General features: G+C 44.6%; 2 protein-coding genes and 1 non-coding gene across 4 annotated transcripts; all 3 read right to left on the reverse strand.

The window, feature by feature from the left end:
- Positions 1 to 527: 527 nt before the first annotated feature.
- On the reverse strand, positions 528 to 7,183 carry psma3 (proteasome 20S subunit alpha 3). Its single transcript, XM_041060770.1, has 11 exons — positions 7,079 to 7,183; positions 6,270 to 6,352; positions 5,682 to 5,805; positions 5,444 to 5,545; positions 5,262 to 5,335; positions 4,559 to 4,631; positions 3,480 to 3,545; positions 2,564 to 2,610; positions 1,794 to 1,861; positions 1,165 to 1,229; positions 528 to 736 (listed from the first exon to the last, which is right to left on the reverse strand). The coding sequence occupies exons 1-11, from the start codon at positions 7,097 to 7,099 to the stop codon at positions 692 to 694; spliced, it is 768 nt and encodes a 255-aa protein (XP_040916704.1). The 5' UTR covers positions 7,100 to 7,183; the 3' UTR covers positions 528 to 691.
- LOC121197840 lies at positions 6,012 to 6,091 on the reverse strand. The gene has a single exon (XR_005896292.1). It is a non-coding gene; the product is annotated as a small nucleolar RNA SNORD53/SNORD92 (small nucleolar RNA).
- A 1,433-nt stretch (positions 7,184 to 8,616) lies between the features above and the next one.
- On the reverse strand, positions 8,617 to 15,620 carry snx6 (sorting nexin 6). Of its 2 annotated transcripts, none has more exons than XM_041060762.1 (14): positions 15,570 to 15,620; positions 15,339 to 15,389; positions 14,264 to 14,368; positions 13,879 to 13,989; positions 13,171 to 13,292; positions 12,969 to 13,092; positions 12,105 to 12,200; positions 11,901 to 12,006; positions 11,466 to 11,541; positions 11,268 to 11,307; positions 10,931 to 11,017; positions 10,680 to 10,839; positions 10,474 to 10,559; positions 8,617 to 10,046 (listed from the first exon to the last, which is right to left on the reverse strand). In XM_041060762.1, the coding sequence occupies exons 1-14, from the start codon at positions 15,573 to 15,575 to the stop codon at positions 9,993 to 9,995; spliced, it is 1,224 nt and encodes a 407-aa protein (XP_040916696.1). In that variant the 5' UTR covers positions 15,576 to 15,620; the 3' UTR covers positions 8,617 to 9,992. The 2 variants fall into 2 exon arrangements, with proteins under 2 accessions (XP_040916696.1, XP_040916697.1); XM_041060763.1 differs by having other exon boundaries at positions 15,339 to 15,386; positions 15,570 to 15,595.
- Positions 15,621 to 15,856: the final 236 nt, after the last annotated feature.

Below are 15,856 nucleotides of genomic sequence, written 5' to 3' on the forward strand. Positions count from 1 at the left end.
AGAACGGATTGTTTGGTTTCTGGAGATTCTGAAAATGGTGAGGAATCCTGTCAGTTACCAAGAGCCAAAGTGACACCTTCAACCAACACAAACTTAATCAGCATCTATTATGGTTATCAATTTATTTTTGACATTTTTCAACCTAAAATACCAAATATTTACTTCCAGCTTCTCAAATGTGATGATTTTATGCTTTTTTTTCCATAAATAACTAAATTAACTGAATATTTTCAGGTTGAGGTAGGAGGTGTTGGTTGAACGAAACAAAGTAAAGTCAGTAATGAAAATAATCATAGCTGCAACTCTAGCTCACAGCACATAACTTGTGTTTTGCCTCTCTCAAGCTTAATTTCAAACTCTGGGGTTATCCAGTGTTAGAGTTCCTAAAATCCTGGCTCTGCTCCTGTCAGTGATCGTGGAAAACAGACTTATCTTTACAGTCTCTAATCAGCTGACAAACAACACTGAGTCTGTTCATACTGTGCTGTGTGTCAGACAGACAGAGGGAAAAACACTGGAGCAAAAACTTCAGCTTTTTAAAGTTTTATTTTCAAAGATGAAATTCAAACCAAAAGCAAACTGACCAACGCGAATGTTCATGAACTATAAAACATAAAAAAGAATCAGAGCCTGAGCTGTCAGCAGAGACGGAGAGTGTGTTAGTGGGTGATGGGAGGGGTCTGTGCTGACTTCACATGTTGTCTTCATCAGAGTCGTCCTCCTCCTCCAGAGAGTCCTGAAAGACAAAAATATGAGAATCAGCCGCCCGAGGCAGTGTGTGTGTGTGTGTGCGTGTGTGTGTGTTACAGCCTGACTGGTCAACATTACTGAGGTCAGTACCAGTACTGATCATGGATAGATGACTTCATTAATCCCAAAGGAAACTGCAGTGTTGCAGCAGTCACTTCATGTAACTCACTAAACAATGAGGCAGGTAGTTTTTATAAAAGCTGTTCATTTACTGGCAGATAAATAAACTGATGACACTCCCTTCATTTCATTCTTTTAACAAATGCAACCAGGATTTTTACTGAGCACGAAACTTTACAGCAGAAAAATAAACTGGTGTAGTGACAGTTTCTAAACACATGCTGACGTATAAGCCAACATCAGACTCTTGACAAGCGTAGTTACTACAGGTAAACACAGGTGTGTCCGACTCACCTTGGCATATTTCTCTGCTTCCTCTCGGACATCCTTAGGTACCAGCTCGTGTCGTCCGTTAGTGACTGGAGGAGACAGGAGGAGAGACAGGTGTCAACAAATAAAAACTAATAAAAATAATAAACTTTATTTCAGTTTACAAAGTGTTTTACAGACAAGAGGAGATAAAAACAAGAAGATGAACATACGTGGAAGGAAACTTTAAAAAAGTAAACAAGAACACAAGAATTAAGATCCAATATAAAACAAATCATCAGCTAATTTTTAGTCAACCTTAAGATTTAAAAGAGGACACTCTCAGCAGTGCAGGTAGGGTGAGGTCCACCTGTGCCTCAAAAACAAGTAATGAATACTCAGCATCAGGCGGACACAGAGCCCTGGCAGCAGGATTAGGACTGTTACAGCTGAACGATGAGCCGGACACACACCTTGGTGTTTTCACACAGGTGATGAACAGAGACATGAACCTGAGCGACAGGTAAACGTCAGCAGCTCAGTGCGGTGTCACCCCGTCAGCACGCTTTCTCTCTCCATCATTAAATACACTTTTAATAAGTTAGTTTTGTTAAAGAGCCTTAAACCATACAAGAAGTAAGAGAAGAAGAAACAGAGCACTGATTGGTTCTTACTCTCTCCGACCCAGCTGAGCTCCAGCTCAAACGCTTTGTCCTTCACCTCATCATGAACGATGTAGATTCTGGAAAAATAAAAGAAGAAAGCTGATCAGAGGTGGAAGACGAGAAGACACCAGCTCAGCCGTTTAACACGTTTCCTCATGTTATTCACTCTGTGAGTTACAGTCAGCCCTGTATGGCCTGAGATATGATGTTACCACCTCACTGACCCGTAACAGCATCTTCACTGCGGCTGATTAAAAATGAATCTGACAGTTGAGTCATTCTGAAGCTGAAGCTCAGTCTGAAGCTCAGAGGCTGATGGATCAGTCTGAAGGTGGATTAGATAAAACTGACCTGAGAACAGCTGCTGGGTCAGAGTCTCAGCTGAATCTAACTGTCTGCACCTCTGTGCACTGTTCAGGCTTTGCATCTGTCCCACTGTGTGTGTGGTACTGTCACCATGACAACTGACAGCGTGTAAACAAGCAAACACAGACTCATCTGTATCAGAAACACTGTTTAACTTTTCAGTAACTGAGTCTGTGACCTCTGTGAAAAGTTTTTTTAAGTTACACAAGGTCACCTGAGCTACATCTTTGTTTCTGAGTGGTAACAGCAAACTATAAGAGAACAGCATGATGGCCGATGCTCTGACTGAGGCTGCGGTGGAAGAATCAGCTGTCAGGACTCTGACGCTGGCTTTAGCAGATCCATGGAACTGGCTGATAAACTGAGCTGTGGTTCAGTGTGAATAAAGTTTAGTTTGGATGTTGCTGACTCACATTTTGGCGACTTCTTTGACGAGTTCCCTGCACGTCATCTCCTTCATCTGATGGACAACAAACACACACAGTTACACCAGGTAAAACACTCATCAGGTGAAAATGGAAATAAACAGAAAACCCTGTGGTGTGATGGTTTTTCCCAGACCCTGATCTGAACTGATGTGGATGAGTTCCTTTCATTATGGATCAACCTCCTGATCATTCCTGTTTATTAGGTTACTGAGGAACTTCATTGTCCCTTTGGGTGGCTCCTCTTCGTATACAGCGCCTCCCTCAGGGTAAAAGCTCGAAGTGCGAGTACAGAGAGGAGGAAGCTTTTTACTTTGGTTTCTGTGTCGAGGTAAATTCAGAGTAACATTCAGACGTCACCTCGATCACACAGACAAATGAAACACTGTTCAAATCGCCCTCAGCAGTGTGTGTGTGTGTGTATCTGTTGTTGAGAGACTTTCTTTGGTCTCATCTTCTACAACTCACTGTAACAAACATCCATCACTACTTCCCAAAGCTCAGACTGTTTGTCTGCAGAAGTCCAACGAGAACCTAAACGATATTTCACTTCCTGTCATGAGTTAAACGCCTGAGAAGCAGGAAGCTGGAAACTTTGAACATTTGGTGAAGAAATGACTGGAATGATTAATTAATTATTAAAATAGCTGCTGATTCATTTTCCTGTTTCGGCTCCAACTTTAAGTAAAATGTCTGACGTGTTGACCACCAATGATCATTTTACCCATCGTCCAACACGTCTTCAAATGTTTTGTCAAGGACCCAAAGAGAATCAGCTGCTGTGATGGAAACACAAAGTCTGCTGCGTTAGAGAAACTGGAACCAGTGGAAACTGGAACCAGTGGATCTGTGGCCTCCGTTCCTGAAGCTGCTGCAGATTCATGGACGTAAAGTCCAGACTCACCTGCAGTTTTTCGATCTCTGTCTTTGCGGCTTGTTTTGCTTTTCCAATGGCACAGCCCCAGTAACCCTAAACACACAAACACAGTTTGGTTACTGGTCTAACAGGGACTCTCACTGTCTGATGGTCTGAAGCCACAGCGAGCAGTGAGCAGAGACAGGAGGCTCTCAATACAAACAGGAGAACTGAGCATAACAATTCAAAATAGCAAAGAACATTCAATAAATAATAGGAAAATAAAAATAGAATAAAGTAAATAATATAAAAGAAATCAGTGATAAAGTGAATGATAAGAAAAATAGTAAAAAACAAAATCTGATGGAGTAAAACCACAAATCCAGTTAAAGAAAGAAACAAAGAAAAAAAAAGGAGTAATAAAAAACTGAAATGTGTGAATAAATAGACAAATATAAAAACTTCAAATAAAAGCCAGATTAAAGAGGTTGGTCTTAAGTTTGCCTTGAAAAGTATCAGAGTTCTCAGCTGCCCTCGGGTCTGCTGGGAGGCTGTCCCACAGACGTGGACCACAGAAATAAAAGGAGGGTTCTCCAAAGGTTTTCGTTCTGACTTTAGCTTTAATTAAAAGGCCACTGGCAGAAGATCGGAGGGTTCTAGAGGGCGCAAAGGTTAAAAGCAAATCTGATAAATAGGTAGGACCCAGACCATTAAGAGCTTTATAAACCAATAACAGGATCTTAAAATCAATTGTGAAGCAGACAGGAAGCCAGTGCAGAGACTTTAAAACCTGTGTAATGTGTGCTCTCTGTCTGGTCATTGTCAGGACACGTGCTGCTGAGGTTTGGAGCAGCTGTAGAGCGGTAGAGACCCGAGAGCAGAGCCTGCAGCAGTGTTTCTGTCTCTGCCACTGTTCTTCACATTATGCATTTTTAATATGAGGCTAAAACCAGATACAAATCCCGATTAGTGGCACAACTGCTTCCAAAGACTCACACACAGTCTAGGACTCGGCTAACAAACTGCCAGGTGAATAAAACATGAATACCAGTGAAGCTTGGCCCTGCTGAGCCCTGGAGTCCAGATTTATTATGACCAGTCAAGTGAGTGTGGTGTGTCTGACTCACGTATGAGATGCCGGACGGGTCGACCATGTACAGCTGAGGACCGTCGTCTTTGTCGTATGAGCCCAGGATGAAGCTGCAGAGGAATGAAAACTGTCAGAGTGAACGAGTGAAACCTGAAAAGCTGAGGCTCTGCAGTGAAACCTTCTGCTGCTTCCAGCTTTGTCTTTCATGTTGTGACGGTAATCTAACCTGTGGGTCTCATGTGTGAATAAACGTGGTCACTTTAAACTGAAGTTCTGACGACGGCCTGACTCAAACATTTCTGTTTCACCTCACTGACGCCTGCAGCAGAGAAACAGCATGCAGAGGCAGAACGGAGTCTCCTGCTGCCTCATCACTGACTTTTTATTATATTCAACTTTATCTCTTGTTCTCACAGAAAATAAAGAGTCATCACTGTAATCAACACTTTGAAAGAGTCGATTTTAAAACACTGAGGAGAAGAAGACACTGAAAGAACCTGACTAACAGTGTCTCCTGTATTTTCACTGTTGGTTCATGCCACGATGAAAGGATGAAGAAACAAGCCACAGACTGTGACACAGTGAATGTTCTGTCCGTCTTTCATCTGTAATCATCCTGACTGCAGCTGTAAGAACATTAATCATCTGTCTGGATCACAGCTGAAGCAGCAGTGTTAGATGTTTCCACCTGATGAAGCTCAGCATGTTTCTAATCAGCTGATGTAGCCCTTCAGACTCACCTGCAGCCAAACGGCCTCACGGCGCTGTACAGTGTGTAGGCGTGGACGTACATGGCCACTCTGTCTGACAGGTGCTGCAACAACAGGAGACACTGTTAGCTTAGCATCAGACGGTGGGTGCTTTCCATCCTGCTTCCTCCTCATTCTGGGACAGTTTGACGCCACACAAACGGCGTGTTTACCTTCAGAGGAATGTCGTGTCCGTAGTTTGATCTGAAGTTGGAGGCTTCTTCTCTGGCGACTTCAGCCAGCGAGCGAGCATCAGCCAACAGGCCGGCTACAGCCTGGAGAGAGACACACAGAGCCTGACTTTCATGAACCGGTGTGTTTCAGAATCAGGTTTAGGTCAGGGTCTGCATTATGTCAACCAGTGTCCACACAAAGAGAGTAAGACAAGAATGTGAGTGTGTGTGAGATTACCATGCCGACGTGTCTGTCAATGTTGAAGATGCGTTTGTTTGAGCCCTCCTCGTACAGTTTGGACAGAACAAGCTTCTCCACCCCAAACACAACACCATCCTTACAACGGATACCGATGGCTGTGCTGAACACACACACACATTTGACAGGACACTGAAAACACTGTTTGTGTGACACACCTTGAGAACACAGGCAGAACAACAGAAACTGAGAAAATGAACAATATACAAGAAACTGCTATGTAGCCTGGTGAATACTGCTGCTGGATCAAATAATATAAAGACCCTGACGTGATGTGAAGACGTGTGAGAGGTGAGTTCAGCTCAGTGATTGGTCAGACAGCCAAGAGGGAGTGACATCACAGGAGTTCAGTCCAGTGAGCGAAACCTTTCTGACTCTCATCATCCCACTCCCACTGAAATCTCAAATCTGAGTGAATGAGTTTGACATCAGCTTTATTTCTGATGTTTCCTCTGTGAGCTTTGTTTTCATGTGACGGTAATTTAACCTGTGGGTCTCATGTCTGAATAAATGCAGTCACTTCAAACTAAAGCAGCCTGACTCAAACATTTCTGTGTCACCTCTGACCTGCTGTTCTCCACAGCCTTCATGGCATATTCCACCTGAAACACTCGGCCATCCGGAGAGAAGGTGGAGGCCGACAGGTCATACTGCAGGGTGCACACAGACACACACACACACACACACACACAGAGACACACACACACACACACAGAGACACACACACACACACACACACACACACACACAGACACACACAGAGACACACACACACAGACAGACAGAAAACTTAATTAGTTAAAAGCAGCACTGATAATGTGGATACTGGTGAAATAAAGCCATGTACTCTCATTTGTTCAAATTCATTTAAACCCTCATTCTACTTTAATGCAAAACGCTTCACTGGTCTAAAAACAGTTATTTTCTTCAGGGATTTAACTTCAGCCGACACACACACACACGTATATCTGTTTTATTCTAAGGGGAGTTTGGCATGTCTAAGCTAACTGTTAGCACCGACTCTCCCCAAACGATAACATCACTGTAATACCTCCACGGACAAAGTGTTTAATGCCTCTGTGGAGGAATTCTGACCTGACTGTTTTAGCTTTAAAATGTAAAGTGAGAATTACACCTAAACTTTGCTAAAATCTGTAACTCTGTGTACTTTCGATTTCAGTTTAGCTTCTGCTAGCGGGCCTCGCTGTGACTCAGCAAGCTAACACGCTAGCTAGCAGCCACAGGTTGTCCTGAATGAGAGATTTTCAGCATAAAAGTGAATCTTTCTTCAGCGAACTGGACTACAACAGGGCATAGAAACGTCCAGAACACAGTTACCACGAAGCTTCATTTCAGAGAAACACTCAGACACTTACCCCGGTCCCGATAGAGCTCATTTTAACACACACTGAATCCTGTGAACAGCTTTCAACCCGCTGCTCCTGCCGTTCATCACACTGTCAAATTAAAAGCGCGCACAGGCCGGCTTCCGGTTACACCCTTCACAATAAAAAACAAAACTCGTTACAAACGAAGAAACTGATTTCCCAACACGTTATAACCTGTTTCCTCCTCACATGTCAATCAAGTGGTCACAGGCCTCCTGTCGTTCTGCTGGAAGTCGCTGTGAGATGTCATTTTATATGAAGGAGCTCTAAATGTTTGAAGGTGCATCTAAGAATCAAAGGCACACTTATTTTTACTCATATTTTTAACGTAACTTTTTAGATGGTATATACTTTTTTTGCACATGTACTTTTGTTTTTCTGCATTTTATCATTTTTTTCCTGTTTTTCTTGAGAGCCGCTTAACGAGTAAATTTCCCCACTGTGGGATCAATAAAGTCTTATCTTATTATTGAAAGAAAAAACTTTCATTTCCTGTAGGGTATGATGTTGGTGAACTTGACACCGCTGCAGTAATTCACACCACAGAAGAAGTCCGTGTGCCTCCTTATGTTTCTTTGCCGCCGCCTGCTGCTGCGGAGTGACGCTGCACTGACGTCACAAAAGACAAGCCCTACAAATTAAACTACAAATAAAACAGAAGACGATTTAAATTGTTTCATTTAAATTCAAATCTCTATAGTCAGGTATTTAAAATTCTGTCTGGAAAAAATAAAACATTTGAAACAGTGAAGTTTAGGTTTGAAATGATTTTTTACTTTTCGAATAAAATAAAAACAGACTAAGGTTTCACTGAGACTGAGCTGAACTTTTCAGCACTGTCGTATTGATTGTGAATCTTTTCTTTAGCAGCTGAAGAGACATAAAAGCCTGATCCTGATCTGGTTTCTCTGAAAATCTTTCATTCAAACAGACTCATTTACATCATCCTGCACAGGCTTCTCCTCTGTCCTAATAACACTGTGTGTTGTTCATAGGATTCTACTGATGTTTTATTTTTCTTTATACTTATACCCTCAGCCAATAACAGCACTGATTTCTGACCCCTCCATCCAATCAGAGTGCTCCTTTCTCTTTGATGCTCAAAGTAAACTGTTGACACAGAGGATTTTAAGAAAAGTGTCCATAAAGTTTTATTCAGTCTCAGTATGACCAGGGTGGATTACAGGCCAGCTTAAGTTTAAACAACTAAAATGTTGTGAATTTCATAATCAGCTCTTTTATTCTTTTATTTGTCCATTTGAATCAGTGATGGAAGCTTTGGTCACATAAGAGTGAAAAAACATTCGTATACAGTGCACTTTAAAAAATAATGGGAACAAAAACGGTTTTCATTCTGTGATTTTTTTCAACTTTTTCTTTACAATAAATCAAACGGAGCAACTGATCAACGTTAAGGCAAACAGACTGAAGCTCCACCGTCAACTGGAATGACAAAATAACCTGTGATTCAGAGGAAAAGAAGCTACAGTTAGTGATGAGGATGAGGATGAAGATGATTAGCGTTCATTAGTTAACTAATACAAACATGTACAAGGCTTTTTTTTTTCATTTTATTTAGTGACATTACACTTTAGTAAGAACAGGAACCGAGAGCTGGACTCAAAACGCCGTCACACAGCAGCAGCACAGGAAGTTCACCGACACAATAAAATGACCCCCAGACACACACACACTTGTACTTATGTCTTTGTGAGGACACTGGTTGACATAATGCATTCCGTAATCTTAACCAAAACTCAGTCTGAACCCTCAAACAGCACTCTCTACCCAGCAGTGACACGAGTCCCCGTGGGGTGTGCAGTCAGGTTTAAGTCCCCACCAGGACATAAAAACAAGTCCACATACACACACACACAGAGCCAAAAAAAAAGCCGGCAGAGAACAGAGGATGAAGAGGATGAAGACAGAGAGACATGACACGAGTGGAAAATCTTGACAGCAAAAAATCTCCACGCCATCGAGTAGCTTTCGTCAGTTCTGAGTCTTTTCAGTCTCATTTCAACAAGTGAAATAATCTCATCACATTTCTGTTTTCCCACACTTTAGTTTATTTGAAGAAAATGAGACTAGAATGAGCCAGAAAGAGACGGAAAGGACTGGTTCCGATGGAGATTCCACCTCCAGAAGCAGCACACTGGATCAGCCCAGTCTCCTCCCAGTGATGTTCACGTGTGTTTGTGTTCTGCTTCAGGTCGGTGTCTCACATCTGTGCTGGGTGTCAGAAACCGTCCAGTCAAATCCAGATCGGTCCGGTCTGAACCGGTTCAGAATAAAATCATCATCTCTCTAGTTTCAGACTGAATATTTTAGTCCAAGAAAAAAAGGTTTTGTGTTTCTCCGAGTAAGTTACAGGAGAAAGCACTGATTCGCTAGAAGAACTGAAACTGAGGCACTGAATCAGCACTCGCACCTAATCAGACACCTGGTCCCAGTTACATCAGAATCCAACTGATCCAACCAGATTGTACAGACTGGTCTGAGACACATTTAATTCTTCTACAACAGCTCCACATGAACATCACTCAGGAAAGAAAGAAAACCACACTGACCCAGCTGGTTCTGCTGGACCAGTAGGACCAGTACGGGTGCTGTAGGTCTTACACTGGACCAGGAGAACCAGGGCAAGCACTGCAGGTCTGATACTGGACTAGTGGGACCAGTACAGGAGCTACTGGAGAGAGAGGGAGACGCTGAGGACAAAGAGGAGGGTGAAGATGATGAAGAGGATGGTGTCTGGTTAGCGATGAAGACGACAGAACCCTCTGGTCTCTCGGTGTCTTTCGTCCGTCTGCTCAGGCTCCGCCCCCCGGGCGCGCTCAGCTGAGATGGGTGGGGGTGCGGTGACGGGCGTGTCCAGTCGGATGTAGGCGGAGTCGTACAGTTAAGTGTTACCTTTGAGGATGCCCAGACAGCTCTGCAGCAGCTGGAGGTTCCCCTGCAGGTGAGAGGGGGTGGAGTCACAGACATAGGTGAACAGGTGACACTGAAAAACTGAAATGATCTGACAGCACTGAAGCCACCTCACTGAAAAACAAAGGCCTTTTCTGTTCATGCTGTTTAATACAACTGTTCATTAATGAATCTGTCAAACAGTTTAACTGACAGTTATTAGTTAATTCAGTTTTTAATAAACTGGACTAATGAAGGGATCTTTGGGACAAGATCCAAAACCTGAATGAAGATGCTTGTTGTGTTTTCAGGGATAAATTAAGGGATTGATTCATGTCTCCAAATTCAAACAACACAACATTATATAAAAGTTGCCAAACAGGTCCTGGACCTGTCTCCGCACTGACGCTGATCTTCTAATGCGAAATGTTGAACTGTTCCTTTAACAGAAAGGGTTCTGCAGTAGTTTGTACCTTGGCGTGTTTGAGCTCCAGCTCTGCCAGCTCCACCAGGTTCTTCCTGAACGCTGCCACTCGTCTAGTCTTAAAGTCTATGAGCTCTGCGTTCAGAAGAGAGACATGTTAAAGCGGGGACGTCCATCGTTCTGCAGGACTCAGGCGTGTAAACAACAAGGAGCAGGAGCATGGAGCAGGAGCATAAACCAGGATCAGAAACAGACCTTGCTTGGCAGACTCAGAGATCTTCTCAAACTTGTGGCAGCAGAGCTGCTGGCTGGTCTCGGCCTGCAGGACGTCTCTGTTTTTGGCTCGAGCTTTATCCAGAGCCTTGTTAGCGTTCTCGTAGTCCACCAGAGCCCGGCTCCTCCGGTACAACAGATCCTGCATCAGGTCACAGCATCACACAGCTCAGTATTTAAATATTGGTAAATAAAATGGTTGTCAGCGATTGGGTGACATGTTCCTTCATCACCTTTGCAGCCTGAGACTCTCTCAGGTAATACTTCAGGAGGTCGGCGAGCTTCAGGTCTTCATCTGCTGCAACTCGAGCCTCGATTTTCTGTGAAACAACAACAGACAAAACCTGAAGAAGCAGCAGAGAGAACACCAGGCGCCAGCTGTCCTCACTGTCTGCAGGAGGACATGATTTCTGCAGGACACAGCAGCTGGCTCAGACTGAGTACAGATGTGAAAAGCAGATGTTTTTAAGTGAAGTGTGATTGCAACGGAAACATCAGCTGAGCGTGGACCCAGAAAACAAACTGATCAGCACCAGCTCAGGGCTTCACCGTGATATAAAACAAACATACCCTGGTTTTCTCAAACAGCTCAGACACTTTGAGGAAGAACCTGAAACAGAAGAAACGATAAACAGGTGAACACAGAGGAACCGGTGACAGCACGCCGACTCCCTCAGACAACTTCACAGCAACACAAACAAAGTGGCGACTGTTATTAAAATACTGGTGTGTGTTGGAACATGGTTTGATGTTTGCTGCGCCTCGTACTTGCAGAGGTCTGTGGAGTCCTGCGTTCCTAACGTGTAGAGAGACGAGGCGATTCTGTTGATGTCATCTGCAGCGTCTGAGAACACACAGCAAACATTCCTCTCAGCCTGCACCTCTGTGCACATCTCATTTTATCATGCAGCTTCATCAAGTTTAAATCGAGACTTTAAGACTCTTTTAATGCCACAGACAACAAAATTTAACACAGCTGACAAAATTCCCTACAATCACCTGTTAGCTCAGTTTGTACAGCACTTCCAGTTCACTCTTAAACTGGGAGGAAACTGAATTCTGTCCTTTTTAAGCCCTGCAGATGTCCTTTTATAAAGTCTCATCCTACAACAGGTCAAATTCCCCGTGAACTGTCCCACCCTCACTTTCCTCCTGCTGTGCTCTCAACAAAAAGCAAAAAGCCAAACTGAACCCGGTTCTTACTTTTGTGAGAGCGAATCATTCTGTCAGATTTGGCCGAAGCGTCTTTCACTCTGTTGTGATACTCTAACAGAAACGTCTTCTCATGCTCAAAGAAATCGTCCACGTCCTGGAGGACAGACAGAAAAACAATACATGACAGGAGAACAGACGTGGGACAGTGAAACTCAGGCAGAAGCTCTGAACTCTGGTGCTCGTGACCGTCACCTTGACTCCGGCCACCAGGACGCCGTCGGCCGACTTCACCACGTTCTTAAAGAAATCCTCCAGTTTCTCCTTCTTGTTCTTCCCTCGAACGCTCAGCTGTCAGAGGGAAAACAACATGGACGGCAGATGCAGCAGCTGCACAGATTTCTTTCTCTGTTTCTTGTTATTGTTTAAATAAACAAATTACACAAAATGACTTGGTTGGACCGGCTGGACGCCCGGTTAGCTCAGCTGCTAAAGCACGAGACTCAATCTCTCAGGGTCGTGGGTTTGAGACCCGCTCTGGGCGGCACCACCTCCCACCACCCGACTTTGGTGCATTGTGACTGGGCGGCAGTCGCCCCCACGACCTGGGCCCAGACCCAGATCAGCGGCAGATGACGGCATGACGTGACCATCATGGACATGTTCCTGTTCTATCATGGACCTAAACTACAACTCATTTCTCACTTTATTTATGTATTTAGTCTGTCTTTGTATGGCGTGCAGTCCAGAGCGTACCCCGCCTCTCGCCTGTCGTCAGCTGGGACAGGCTGCACATTCACAGAGGCTGTAGATGGAATACATTCCTGATAAGATCTATATTCAACAGACGTAAACCTGTGTTCAGGTGAAGGAATTCAAACAGGTGACATCCTGCTCTTGTGTCAGGAGCTAATATTTGCTCAGATCTCGTGTTCACTTTGTGGCTGCAGGTTCATAACAAGCCTGAGAGGTTTTACTCTTCAAATCAGAAAACAGGAGCAGAGTGAGACTCTTGCTTGATAAAACCAAGATTTCTTAATATTAAAACCTGAAAGCCTGACAGAAATCTACACTTACTCTGGTGAGAGGTGTTGTGTGTGTGTGTCAAGTGTCACTCACGTCCTGGTTGTACTCCAGGAAGACGTGGAAGTTGAGGTCTTTCCTGAGGACAGGATGAGCTGCCACGCGACACAGGAAGACCTCATGCATGGCGACGGTCTTCTTAAAGATGGCCAGGTACTCTCTGAGTGAAACACACAGCGGTCAGTGAAACGGTCAAACATGGGATCAGGACTGATGCTGTTACTTATCGGTGACTCACGCCTCCAGCTCCTGCTTCATCTTGGTGAACTCCTCCTTTGTCATGGATCCTTCTCCCTCCCCCAGCTTCTGCAGCTTCTCTCTGGAAGCATCAAAGTCCGGTCTGGGGGGGGCGGGGGGGATCTACAATGACATCAAATTAAATTTTGTGTTTCAATGTGTTCAAACTTCAGTTGGATCCAGTTCCCAGTCACAAAGCTATACCCAGATTCACGGAGCTCAGATGCTAACGAATCTCTGCCTGTAGAAAACTGTCAGGTGATGTCAGCAGCTTCTCCGGTTCAAACATCATCATCAGTGGTGGAAGATTATATCAGCTGGAGCTCCAGCCTGTTGGTTAATGAGCGCCACTCTGTAACATCTGTGTGTGTTTGTGGCTGATCACAGCTCGTTAAACACGGAGTCAAACTCCAGCTTCAGGTCGTCAGTATGAATTAGATAAAACTGTGGGATTTAGGAACAGGACGTAGGAATCTGGTCTCTGGTCCAACGACAGCTGATGACAAAACTCAAACTTTGTCGACGACTTTAGTTACAGACAAATGATGAAAGATAAACTTCATGAGATTCAATAAAGAATTCAGGTTTGATCAAATGACACTGAACTCAGCAACATCATCTGTGTTGTCATCTTGTTCTGTATAATTAAAGTTAGATCTGATTTTATCAGCGTCCCGTTTGTGTGTGTGTGTGTGTGTGTGTGTCTTACGATATATCCTGCGTAGTCTTCATTCTCCACAAACGAGTCGTGCAGCCAGATGAACTCCTCGTGCTGTCGAACCACAGAGAACTCGTTCTGCTTAAAGTTAGGGAGCGTGCTCTGTGGAAAGAAGAATGACATCATCATTACATCACTGAATCCTTATGAATTCAAACTATAAATCGCAAAATCCAGATTCGCCCAGAGCCAGATTTTGTGGCAGGTGTTGGTGTGGTTGGTGAGCTGCTGCTTCGTGATGTCATTAACATCAGACGCGAGATGGACACGAACACCTCTGCTTCGCCGTCACTGGACACGCGTCCAGCTCTGACTCTGAGGCGATGGAAGCATCAGCATCTGTTGTGCAGCGTCTTGTTCTGTGTGTGTCTCTCACCTTGGTGTGGACAGTGAACTTGACCTTGTCTCTCTCACTCAGGGCGTCGGAGATGTCCACCTGCAGCGTAGCATCTGTCTGCAGATCCACGTTCACCGCCCGCGGCTGCAGGAGGACAGAAACCACATATCCCATCATGCACCACACCCTCTGAGCAGCATTCAGGTGTTTAACATAAACACAGACCATGCACCTGCATCAGACCGAGGGACGGTGAACTCAGACCTGTTGGTAGAGCCTGGGATCACTGAGGTGAGAGACAAATTAAGTGATCCTGAAATGATTTTAATCACCTGTTAATTATAAAATCTGAAGTGATAGAAAACCAGATTTTAAACAAGCTTCAGTTCAGAGAAGCTTAAACAAAACATGTTGTGGTACGTTAGCTTCATATATGTCCTTTATAAACAAATGTTCTGACATCACTGAACGGAGGTGTGACGGAGGTGTGACGGAGGTGTGTGCTGCGTAACTGCAGCTGTCAGATAAATGTGCTGGAAATAAAAATATTCTATAGCACTGGAACAGACTCAACGCGTGCACTGCGGGACTGGAACTGGGACAGCTGCGCTGTGCTCCCAGTCAAACCAGTAACACAGATACTGGTTTCACAGAGAAGATGTCTCACCCCGTTGTTTTTCCTCTGAACGTTTCACGTATGACTTTACCTGGTCTTATCCGGATGACTTCAGTGCGTGTGTGACAGTCATGTGACAGTCATGTGACAGTCTGGCGTTTAACCAGCTCATTAACATCGCGTTAATCAGCGGCTCGTTGTTTGCTGGTTAGCCTCAGCTCCACCCGTTAGCCTGGGGCAGCAGAGCGAGCTGGTGAGGCTAATGGCCGCAGGTGTGCAGCCCGCAGCAGGATCCCTCTGAGCCGCGAAAACCAGTTCAACCACAGCTGACTGAGGCTAACACACCGTTAGCATGGAGCTAACGTTAGCAGAGGCGGCTAACCAGGTTACAAACCCCGAGCTAAGGCTAACTAGCTGCTTTAGCCGTCCCGAACAGATCCCAGACAGACAGGTGAACACAGACAGGTGAACACAGACAGGTAAACAATGAGCACTCACTCCCCGGTCCTCCTCGGAGAGGAAGTCGGGTCCGTCGTCCAGCCCTTCCTGCTGCGGAGACACGAAGAGCACAGAGACGTTAGTTTACCGACACACGCACCGTAACACAACAGCAACAACAGCCACCGGAGCACCGGAGCCTCTCACCGCGACCCGCCATAATCAGAACCGCGGACAGAAAGAGACAGAAAAACAAACAGAGGGAAAAAGAGAGAGAAACCGTAAACCCACCATCATGGCTGCCAACGGGTGGAGACAGGAAGTGGTGAGACGTCACCACGGCTAGGCGTCATCAACCACAATAAAACAATAAAAAATAAAATGAAATGAAATAAAAAATACCGAGCAGGCGTCAGTGTGTTGTTGTGTGTTTTCGTGTGTGTGTGTGAGGTTGTGAATAGGATGCTGCCTGTGTTTACTGGTGATGTCAGGTGTTTATCTGTGTTTTATTGTTTCCTTCACCTGTCCGGGGACTGCACGTGCAAACCATCAAGCAGCTACACCTGGTACAAACCATC

This window comes from Toxotes jaculatrix, chromosome 17 (genome assembly GCF_017976425.1).
Source record: "Toxotes jaculatrix isolate fToxJac2 chromosome 17, fToxJac2.pri, whole genome shotgun sequence".
Classification (NCBI taxonomy): Eukaryota; Metazoa; Chordata; class Actinopteri; family Toxotidae; genus Toxotes; species Toxotes jaculatrix.